Source organism: Elephantulus edwardii, unplaced genomic scaffold (assembly GCF_000299155.1).
Source record: "Elephantulus edwardii isolate Elephantulus edwardi_28Jun2011 unplaced genomic scaffold, EleEdw1.0 scaffold00119, whole genome shotgun sequence".
NCBI lineage: Eukaryota > Metazoa > Chordata > Mammalia > Macroscelidea > Macroscelididae > Elephantulus > Elephantulus edwardii.
This window is the reverse complement of record NW_006399869.1, coordinates 11,016,894-11,028,769: the sequence shown is the minus strand read 5'-3', so window position 1 is coordinate 11,028,769 and position 11,876 is coordinate 11,016,894. Positions and strand designations below refer to the sequence as shown.

The following is an 11,876-nucleotide window of genomic DNA, read 5'->3' as shown; positions in this document are numbered from 1 at the left end:
ATGCTTGGGAGGGTGGAGGGACGGCGCAGGAGAGGAAGGCCCTCTATGAGGTGCATTGATTCAGTGACTGGGATAATTGGGATGGGAGTGTCAGAGACAATGCGATTGGCACAGGACAGAGCAGAGTTTAGGGCTATTGTACAAAGGGTCGCTATGTGTCGCAAGTGACTCGACGGCACATAACAACAGTAATGGATATGCAGATGATACAACCTTGCTTGCTGAAACAGAAGAGGATCCTGACTTGCTGCAGAAGGTCAAAGACTGTAGTCTTCAAGATGGATTGAAGCTCAACATCAAAAAGACAAAGATTCTCACCATTGGGTTAGTTGTCAGCACCATGATAGATGGAAAAGAGATCGAGGTTGTTAACAATTACAGCTTGCTCAGCTCCACAATCAACACTCTTAGCACCAGCAGTTAGAAAATCAAAAGGTGAATTGCACTGCAAAAATCTGCTGTCAGGAACCTCTCCAGGGTAGATGCACCTAATCCAGGCCATGGTCTTTGCAATTATTTGTTATGCATCAGAGAGCTGGACAATGACTAAAGATAGAAGAAGAATCAATGCCTTCAAATTGTGGTGTGGAGAAGAGTCGTGAACATACTGAAAACAAATAGTTCTATCTTAGGGTAAAACCAAGTTTCTCCTTGGAAACGAGGATTTTGAAGCTCCAACTCACATACCTTGGGCACATGGCCAGGAAAGATCCTTGGAGAAGGACATCATGCTCAGAAGCATGGAGGGACAGTGCAGGAGAGGAAGACTCCAGATGAGATAGACTGATACAGTAACTGGGGAAATGGGAGTTAGTATGTCAGAATTAGTGAGACTGTCTCAGGACAGAGCAGGGTTCAGAGCTGCTAAACATAAGGTTGCTATGGGTTGCAGGCAACTCTCAACGGTACGTCACAACAATAACAATCATGGATATACCAGAAAGTGCCTTAAGAACAAACAAATCTGTCTTGGATGAAGTGAAGCCAGAATTAGGTGATAAGACTTTGTCTTACTTACTTACATAAATTAGGAAAAATAAGTCCCTGGAGAAAGACAGCATGCTTGGTAGAGGATCAGAAAAAAAAAAAGTGGAAAGCTGGATTGACTTGGTGGCTTCAATAATGGGCTCAATCAAGCAGAGTAATGATGAGGATGATAGATTGAGGTAATGTTTCATTGTGTTGGACATAGATCTCTAGGAGTCAGATTGGAAGCACATAATATCTGGCTATTTACGGATGAATCCTTTCATTAAATGGAATGTTTTTAAGGTCCATTCATAATATAAATCAATATGATTTAATTTCTGATTTAAGCAGTGTAGTGGTTAAAGACCTTGGCAAAAAAAATAAAAAAAAATCTGTAGTTGAAATCCACTAGGCTCTCTGAAGAAAGACGAGGCAGTTTCCTTCTATATAATTTATAGCTTTGGAAACTCTGAGGTAATTTTTTGTCTTTCAACAACTAAACATATAATGTATGAGTGATATAGACAAGAATAGTGATTTTTGAAGTCAAAGAAACCCACAATCAATCAAAGTATTTTAAGATTTTTTTTCTATTAACATGTATAATTTTCCTCATAGTTGACTTAAAGGTTAAGTGAGATAATTTATATAAAACTTCTTTCTAGTATATTGTTTTTCACATGCTTAACTCTCAGGACTTTTGAAACTAAAGGAAAAAAAATTTCTTTTTAATCTTAAAAATTTTATCTCATTGGCATTATACCCTTGAGGGGAAAAAAAGACAGTTGTAGAATGGAGTCTAGTTCACACTGTGGCTTTGATCAGGTTTCTGAGGCGGTAAATCTTTATAACGGAAGACTTTTTCCTGTGGAGCCCTTTGTGGATTTGATCTGATAACCTTTTGGTTAGTTATCTGACACATAAAGCTCTATAAAGCTGAGAATTTTAAAACTTTCCCTCTGAGGTTTATGTAGAGGTAGGGATGAGCTTGTCAACTAGGCTAAGAAAAAAAGGTGGTCTTAAAACAATCAAAACTATTGATGATTGGAGATTTCTTCCTCTTTCCTATAGGGTACAGCAAAAAGAACCATAAAAAGGAATGCTTTTAAAAATAGCCACTCTTCAAGGAAAAGAGTGAACTGGAGTGGGAGGGGGTGTGCAGAGTGAAAAGTTCAACAATGAATGACTGGAAGCCCTAAGTCTCTGTAAGCTTTCATTAAAATTAATAAAAAATAGCCACTCTTCAAAGTTTAACTGGACAGCAAGTAATAAATGTTGAAGAGGATTTGGAGAGATAGAACTCTTATACACTGTTTTTGGGGTTGTAAAATGGTACAAACACTCTGGAAGGCAGTGTGGCGTTTTCTCAGAAAGCTGAACATAGAAATTCCATATGATCCAACTTTCACCACTTGGAATAAACATATTCTCAGAGAATGAGAACTGAGGCACAAAGAGAGACTTGCACACCAATATTCATAGCAGCATTATTCACCATCACAAGAACATGCAAACAGCCCAAATGTCCAACACAATCGAATAGAATGAGAAATTATAATACATTCACGTGATTGGGTTACACAGCATGCAGGAGCAATGATTTTGTAAATCACTACCTAACTTGTGAGGGACTAGAGAGCATTATGATAAATGAATTAACTCAGTCTCTTAAAGACAAATACTGTATAAGATCATAATTGTAGAAATAAATAACTGGTAAAACATGTAAGAGGATCTAAAGGGGGAGGAGAAGCAGAGAAGTGAGGATGAGTGGGGGTGGTAATCATTGGGTCACACAATTTGATGGGTGGAGGGAGGGGTGGGTTAAGGAAATGGGAAAGGTCAGATGAGAAAAACAATAGATATGAACTTTGTTAAGTAGACCAGTACAAAGTAAAAAAATTTATATTAAAAAAAAAAAAAATAGCCACACTCTTGGTACCAGCAGACCGGAAATTAAAAAATGAATTGCATCGGGAAAATCGGCTGTCAGCAACCTCTCCACGGTACTGAGGAGCAACGATGACAGTGTGGAGACTAAGGTGCACCTGATATATGCCATGGTCTTTGCCATTACTGGCTATGCATCAGCGAGTTGGACAATGACTAGAGATGATAGATGGAGAGTTGATGCCTTTGAGCTGTGGTGCTGGAGAAGAATACTGAAAATACCATGGACTGCTAGGAGAACAAACAAGTTCATCCTGGAGAGCAGAGTTTAGGGCTGTTGTACAAAGGGTTGCTATGACTCGTAAGCGACTCGATGGCACATAACAACAACATATACTAACACAATTAAAACTATGTGTGTGTGTGACTCGCAAGCGACTCCACGGCATATAACAACAACATATAGCTAACACAATTAAAACTATGTGTGTGTATTTTTATATATCTATATATCTTTATCTATACATAGTGTTAATGAAAATACGGCAAAATATTACAATTCAAATCTACATGATGAGTATGAAAATGAGTGTTCTTTAAATTAATCACCCTTTCCTGTATGCAAGAAATATTTCAACATAAAATTTAAAATAAAGAACCAAACAGAAAATAAAAATGTTTTTGATGAGTTTATTTTCACACACGTAAAAATTACCCCTTTCAAGATACATACAAAAAGTATTTTTCTAATATCAAAATAAGCATTTCTTCGGTATTGAAGTCATATATGTTATCTTTAAGTAAAAAAATTAATCAAGAACTATGGCCTAATATGTTGAACAAAACTGTTCTTGCCCATCCATTTGTCCCCTTTCATCGCCCTTTTGGGGCTTTACAATACAGGTATGCATATATCACTATATACAAAAGATTTAAGATGTCATATCAAAGAAGGCACAGAATCTTTGACACAAACTACTAGAAAAATAAACAAAACCTAAACAAAAAAGACAACATATAAGTAAAACATAGTTACTAAATTCAAATAAAATGAAAACAATAATATAGTTTAAATCTGATGCACTGAAAAAAGCTTTAGAATTTTTATATGAACAACTTGCAATGCTCCCAAAATAATATTAACAGCTGCTGAGCCTGAACCAACTCAGAGCTGACTCTTCAGGCAGTTTTCAGAGGCTAGCTATCACAATGGAGTAGACTGTCCATCTTTCTCCTACTGAGTGGCTGGTAGATTTGAACCACTTGCCTTTGGGTTGGCAGTGCCAACTCCATACCCATCAGCCACCAGAAATCCCTCTAATAGGATACTTTAGATAGTTAGCAAGCATACAAAACTTTTTAATATAGAAAGTATTAACTTTAAAAGCAGTTAATCCACAAAAATAGATAAAAAACGTATGCATGAAATTTTCCCCCAATTTCTGAAGTAAAGGCCCTTGGCGGGGGGAAGCATCATAATAGGTAAAAAATATATTTTAAAAAAACAGTTCGTAAATGATCAAATCTCTGGTTGCTCTGTTTTGTTGGGGGTCTTTGCCCTGCTTCTACTTTAAAAACAAAGTGTATGAACCAGAATTTCATTGACTTGAAGGAAAGACTTAAAAAAATCTGTAATTCTTGGAATCCTCTTGTGAAATGATAACACTTTGCCTAGATGCTACTGGTAGCAATATAGTATTAATACCAAGTCCACAAAACCTTAGAGGTGAGAAATATTTAAGGGTAATCAAACACTCTGCAGCATAAAAAATGTCAGTATTCTGACAGTACAATAATGAAGGAAAATGTCATTCTTAGTATACAAACTGCTTGAAAAATATTATACTGTCCATGTATACATGTGTAATTATTATACATGCAGAAAATGAACATAATATACAATCGTTATTTAAATAACTTATCAAGTCAAATCAGTTGTCAGGTTTTAAAGAATCGTAACCTTCTTTCAATAGGTCCCGCCAAGTTTTAAGGAAGCGTGCATTTTCTGTACATTTGAGGGCAAGCTCTTCCACTTGAGCTGACACTGCAGAAGTGGCTTCAAGAAGTTGAGCTAAGGAAAATGCTGCCTAAAAGTTAAAAAAAAAAAAGTCAAACAGTGGAAGCTCATTTTTAAATTCTTACCTCATTTTATAAACAGCTTAAAAATAGCTAAAATCCTTAAATCCAAAGCCCATGTTATTGTCTGTAAAATTTTCATATAAGAACACACTTTCCAGGAAACTAAAAAATTCTTTAATTTGAAGTTAAGCATTCATGAAAATACACCAGAAAAATATTCATTGTAGGGGAGCTCTTGTGGTCTAGTGGCAAGGAGCTGTAACTACAATCCCAGAGGCGAACGGTTTGAATCCACCAGATGCTCTGCCGGGGAAGGAGGGACATTCTCCTCCTGTACCAGTCAGATCTGATTTGACGGTACACACACACACACATAATAAAATTTAAAAAAATTTGGAAAAAATATTCATTGTGTTGAAAACACAACAAACAGCGTTTTACTTTACTGAAAACACACTAGGAGTCTGTCTCTAGCTCATTAAGACAACTTGGACTGGTCAACGCAAGTACCAGAAGTACTGAAGACCTAACCACAAATTGTACAGGTATTTGGGTTAAATAAAAAGTGTACTATTCTACTATGAACCCATTAGACTGTGTAAACAAGGAGATTAATGAATATTCTTTGATTCTGACAAGTAACAATAAAATCTCTAATACACACACAAACATATGCACACGGTTCATAAAATATCCAACTTTTAGTGGAAAATGCACTTGTTACACAAGTGTTTTCTTCAATAAGGTAAAAGCACTGTGCCTAGACAACATATCATCTCATCATTCTATGTGTTCACCTTGTAACTAACGAGTCTTGTTCCAGCAAACAGAAGCTGGAATTCTTAGTCAATTTAAACAAATGCAAGTGTACTTCTTGTACAAATAGATAATCGGGTTAATTCTCCAACTGCTAATTGACACAGGCGGGCAAGGACATTATTTGTTCCACAAAGAGCTCACAGGCCAGTTATGATGCCTCAAGTCTGCAAATAATTAAATCGTGACCTCTGATGGTAGGGTGTGGGGTGTGTGGTGTGTTAACTGTAGGAAGGCAGGGAACCAAAAAAAAGGCTAATAATGCACCCATTCCTCCAACTACAGGGAGGAATCCTGTACTACAATAAATGACATATTGGAGACTCTAGGGGCCATGACTAACCGTTCAAGCGGTGTCCAAGCTAAACTTCTCCCAGGAAGACAAGCAGCATTATCAGCTGACTCTTGGCAGGTGTCCAACTAGAACACCAGGCTCTAAATCCCCAGAGAGAAATCTCCGCCCAATCCTAAACAAACTGAAAGGTTATCTCTGGGGACCATTAACACTGTGCTCAGGAGTCCGAGGAGTGGACAGAAAAGGCACACGGCGCCGCAGTGGAGCCACAAGGTTTCAAGTTACTGAGAATGATTGAAACCAGAAGGCGAGGCAGACAGAAAACAAGAGCTGGAGCGCCTACGTGTAACCCCTTCATTTCCTCACTAAATTTTAAGGCGGAATCCTAAAGTTGAAGTGCACTTGGGCTGCGGGCGTCCCCGTGTAAACTCTCGTTGGACAGGGGAGAGGTGTGAGATAGGCGAGGGGGTGCGGGGTACAAGGCACTCACGTCTCCGATCTGCAACTCCACTTCCTCCAACGGGTCCACTATTAGGCCGCTGCTCCTCCTCGGAACCTGCCAACCCAGACTCGATGGAACGCCAGGGGAAGGTGAAGAGGCGTCTGCAGACGAGGGAGAGGAAGGAGGAGGTGGGGGCGGCGAAGATGGCTGCACGTCCTCTAGCTCGGCCATGGAGAAAAGCAGGGACAGTGATTCCCAGATGGAGCAGCCGAACCGACACCAACAGTCTTTCAACCGCTCGCGCCCAAAGTTTAGAGGCCCCACCTCCTGCCGCCCCAAGCTCCGCCCTCGTGGCTCTCGGCCCAGGAATCCCAAAGAGGGCAGGGAAGCATCCTTGGGAACAGCCAATCAGACATCAGCCAATTTGTCACAGGCCACTCATCTGTCCTGCGAAGACCTCCTGCAGCTGCGCCTGCGCATAGCAGCCCAGCGTTGAAAGCACTCGAACAAAGACTACAGTTCCCAGAAGGGCTGCGTATAGCTCCACACACCACACCCACCCTTTGCTAAGTGTGCATTGTAGTATGGCGAGTGGGAGGCCCACACTCAGTCCTCAGCTTGAAGCCCAGGCGCTGGAGTCTGGACTCCCTCTCTTCCCTCCTCCCCACCCCCCCCAAAAAAAAAAATTTAAAAAAAAAAAAAAATCTTATGACCCGGAAGTGTGTTCCAGTCATCAGAAGAGTAGCGTCGGCGCAAAGCGACACAGAGGCGGGAACAAGCAAGAGAAGTGGGTTGACCTGAGAGTCAACCTTCAGTGGAGAGGTTGGAGGCTCTCGGCAGGTGATGGCGCCCCCCGTGGCTTAGAGGTCCAGCGCCAGTGGCGACCTTCGAACAGTCCTCCTTGATTTGTTTCAGACCAAGAGAGCCCTGGCTTCTGTCAACATGTTACCGCCGCTGGCCAAGCTGTCCTGCCGGGGTGAGCGACAATTCCGGGCGGGAATAAGGGGAGGAAGGTCGAGAAGCGAGGGTGAAACTGAACCACGCGTCGGGGCTGTGGTCGGTTCTTCCCACCCACATCTGCACTTCATACTCAGACTAAACTAGGGCAAAGGTCGGCCCTTGTTGCTGGACCCTGGATTCCAGAAAGGGTCCTCTCTGTTGATACAGTTGCCATCTGGGGTAAAGGTCAAGGCCAGGGAAAATTTGTCAACAAGAACCCCCGTGGACTTCTCACCTGTATTGGACCTAATCTTGATCTGGACCCTTATCTTAACCTAGGTGTTGGGGTTGTTGGAAGTTGGAAAATATATTTGCCATATTTCTCCTTGGTCTTTGCAGTCGGTAAATTAACTCTTAATTTGGATTCTTACCTGACGCATCAAGATTAACGTTCATATGCTGCCCAGTTCACAAAGATTAAATTCTGAAGACAGGAATTTTTCTGCATTGTCTAAAATTTGTTGTATGTGTTATGGAGTCTTAAATTTAAAACTTAGGGAGTAAAATGAAGCAAATTGAGTATCTTTAAGATTTCTGTTAAACCCACGCGCAGTTAAAAATTTAAGCTTAGGAAAGTTTCTTCAAGGATTTTCGAGTTCTGTCACAACTGGCTTAAAATTTTTTATTCCTAAATTTATTAAAGTGATTTTTTTCTTTTTGTAATACTTAAGCATACTTCGGAGCTAGTCTAGGTTCAGCTCCAGACCTCCGTAATAAAGGGACTATCACAATAAAATTAACCGCCTCATCTTTTGTTTGTTTATTTCATGGGGTAATATTATTTACATTATTTGTTTTTATTACTGCATTATTTTTACTTATTATTACAGCATATATATTATTTATAATAATAATGTTCACATTATTAAGTGCAATAACATTGTGAAAATATTAAAACTGAGAATTATAAAAATGTAACATGCATGAACTGAACACATACTTTTGGTAAACTAGACTTGTTTGATGCAGGGCTGCCAAAAAAAATCTTCTGTTTGTAATGTAGTATGTGTGATGGCAATAAAAAGAGGTTTATCAGTATACATAGTGCAAAAGTTAAGATTTCTTATTTTGTACACTTCATGGAAGAATTTTGTCAGATTTGGTCTCTGTGTAGTAAGTAGTTAGGATTTTGTTTAACATTTCTGTTAGCTCATTCTTCAATTAATACAGTTGGATAAATCTATAAGGAAGTTCTGACGGCATGGTGGTAAAAAGCTGTGTTACAATCCCAAAGTTACATAGATTGACTCCACCGCTGGCTGCTCCATGAGAGAAGGCTGGACAGTCTCTTCCTTTGTGATTTTCTGTCTGTGGACACCTGCTGGAAGATCACTTCCCACTTGACAGTACACAACAGTAACATGTCTTGGGAACAGACTAGTCAGCTATTATGGCTCAGTGGTTAAGCCTGGCACTGTTAAACAAGTCAGCAGCTCAAATCCATGAACTGCTCCTGGGGAGCAAAATGAAGCAGTAAGCTTCAATGCCTGTGGTACCAGCAGTCAGAAATCAAAAGACACTCTGCACTAGGAAATTTTGCTGTATCAGTATAAAGACTTAAGTAAGGAACACTTGGTCCAAGCCATGGTCTTTTCAGTTACTTGTTATGCATCTGAAAATTAGACAATGAATAGTAATCAATGCCTCTAAGTTGTGATATTGGAAAACAGCACTGAATATCCCATGGACTGCCGAAAGAACAAACAAATATGTCTTAGAAAAGGTACAACCAGGGTACTCCTTAGAGGTAAAGATGATGAAACTTCAGCTCATAGTTTTGAGCATGTTCACAAGAGGTGAAAGGACATCATGTTTGAAACGGTGGAGAGTCAGTAGAAAAGAAGAACTTCATCAATGAGTTGGATTGGCACAGTGACTGTAACAGTGGGCTCAAGTGTATCAGAGGTGATGAGATGGCACAGGATAGAACAGGTTCAGACGCGTTGTTTGTAGATAGAGTCACTATGAGTAGTAGATCACTCAGTAACACCTAACTCTAACAACTAAGTTTATATAAAGAAAGCTAGGTTTACCCTGAGGGACAGTTCTGCACTGTCTAATAGGGTTGCTATGAGTTAAGTCAACTTGCTGGCAGTGAGTATAAATATCTGCTGTAAAGTTTAATTAAAGTCAATGTTGGACCTGCTGTTAGTTGCCATCAAGTGAGGCCCAGCTCATAGTGACCCTATGTATGACATAAGAAAAGCCTAATCAGTCCTGGAGCATCCTCACAATATTTTTTTGTGCTTAAGATCATTGTTCTGTCACTCTTTTTTGAGGCTTTTCCTCTTTTTCACCAACTCTCTAGTTTGATATCCCTCTTCAGGGCTATCCGTCTTCAGGGACTGGCCCCTTTGAATAAAATGCCAAAATTTTGTGAAATAATGTTTTATTATCCATGTTACTAAGGAGCTGTCTAATTTTGCTTCTTTCAAGACATCTTCTTTTAGAGATCTTGATATTTGTCCTCAAAACCATAATTCAAAGACATTACTTTTTAAAAAGTTTTATTGTAACTTAACATTTATAGGTCATATTGGTTCTTCATTCAGTTATCCCTACACATCTTTTATTATAACATTAAGACTGATTATGTAATTAATTTTGGAAGCAGGAGTGGCATCCAATTCCATAAATAGCTTGCCTCTATGAACCTGGAGAAAGGATGAAAGTCACGCAAGTGTTGAGAACTTTCATTCATAGGGTCGCTGTGAGTCACCTATGACTCAATAGCACTTAACAACACAACATGTAATTAATTACAATGTGTGAAAAGAGCTAGGGCCATGTAAGGATAACCATATCTGACCTTTATCAGCTTAACAAAGGGAAACTATCCTAGTCAACAGTGTCAACGACAGACACAGAACCAATTCCCATGAGATCAGGTATGCCCCTGCCCGTGTGCTCCCATAACTTTCTGCTCCTCCTAACACCAGTGTTACTGTTTTCCTGGGTCCAAAATCTTGTGCAATATCTCACAGTCTGCACAGAACCATAGTGGAGAAGTCAAATGGTTTAGTCCAGGTTGGTAGCAGAATACAGTCAGGACAGCACTGAAGTGTTCTCATGGGCACCTCAGCTTTAAGGCCAGTGTTACAAAGTTCTCAGTCCTGCCAATATTGCCTCCCACCCCTAGTTGTCTAACAAACTTGAACAAAGGTTTTTATCAGTCCCAATGTACCATCTCACATCAGATCTCTGGTTCTCCTCTGTGGCTGCTATGGCTGTTGGTCTGGTAGGTCCTCTTGCTTGCTCTTTTCCTGGCTGTGAGATTTTTCTTCTTCACTGGTGGGGAAGGTCTAATTCTCTTGCTACTGGATTGCTTAATATAATGGCCAGACTAGCCAGTCCCCTTGTGGATAGCCTTGCACACCCCAGTTGCATTTGCAGCTACAAAGCAAAGTAAAACTATGGCAAGGAAAGTCATATTGAAAGAGAAACTCCACACAATGTCTAATCACCCTCCTTATGTATATTGCTTTTCCTTCATCCAGTTTATTTTTTAATTTCTTTTGGTGTTAACCATCTAAGAATGATTCTGTATGTAAGCCTTTCCTTAATTTTTTATAATCTAGTTTTATACAATAATTCCCTTTTGTGACAGAGTTAAGTCATTCAGCATCATTTTCTCTAGATTCAATCATGTTACACAGTGTTTCATGAGATCTTTTATCATTCTTTAGTGTTGCATGACAATCCCATGTGTGAATGGACACCCACAGTTTCTTTAATTCCTTTCGTTTATCCGCTCATAGACTTTTGCGTTGTTTCCTTCTTTTTGCTATTTTAAATACTGCAATAAACATGCATGTGCGTGACAGGTCTGCTCACGTTTCAGAGGTGGTGCTGAATGATGCCTGGAAAACTTCTTAGTGACACCGCTTTGGACACTGACGCGACCATGGGAAGATCGGAGACATCGCGAAAAGCTAATGAGAAGAAAGCTAAAAAAGAGAAGCCAGAATCTATCAAGACAGAAGAATCAGTAGAAGGAAAAGAAGACACTGTTTCCCCCAAAGCTAAAAAGATGAAAAAGAAAGCCTAGCCTTCTGAAGTGGAAATTAATTCCCCTAAATCTAAAAAGGTGAAAAAGAAAGAAGAGCAGTCTCAAGATGGCATTATTTCACCCAAAACCAAAAGTGTGAAAAAGAAAAAGGAACCTGCTGAAGATCAAGTTGCTTCTCCTAAAATAAAAAAAAAAAACAGTAAAAAATGAAGAACCTTCAGAAGAAGAAATGGATGCTCCTAAACCTAAGAAAATAAAGAAAGAAAAGGAAATGAATGGAGAGATTAAAGAAAAAAAACCTAAAGTGAAGAATGGACTCCCTAATTCTGAACCTTCTTCTAACACCAGTGAAGCCACAAGTGAAGACAGTAACAATG

General features: G+C 39.5%; 2 protein-coding genes across 3 annotated transcripts in view; one reads left to right on the top strand and one right to left on the bottom strand.

The window, feature by feature from the left end:
• Positions 1 to 4,790: 4,790 nt before the first annotated feature.
• LOC102872722 (chromosome unknown open reading frame, human C4orf46) lies at positions 4,791 to 6,722 on the bottom strand. Its single transcript, XM_006892783.1, has 2 exons — positions 6,540 to 6,722; positions 4,791 to 4,946 (listed from the first exon to the last, which is right to left on the bottom strand). The coding sequence occupies exons 1-2, from the start codon at positions 6,720 to 6,722 to the stop codon at positions 4,791 to 4,793; spliced, it is 339 nt and encodes a 112-aa protein (XP_006892845.1).
• Positions 6,723 to 7,320: 598 nt separating this feature from the next.
• ETFDH (electron-transferring-flavoprotein dehydrogenase) overlaps positions 7,321 to 11,876 on the top strand; it is a 65,914-nt gene continuing 61,358 nt past the window's right edge. For both annotated transcript variants that reach the window (XM_006892781.1, XM_006892780.1), the window contains exon 1: positions 7,321 to 7,467. In XM_006892781.1, coding sequence (XP_006892843.1) covers positions 7,434 to 7,467 — 34 coding nt within the window. In that variant the 5' untranslated portion in view covers positions 7,321 to 7,433. The remainder of the gene's footprint in view (positions 7,468 to 11,876) is intronic.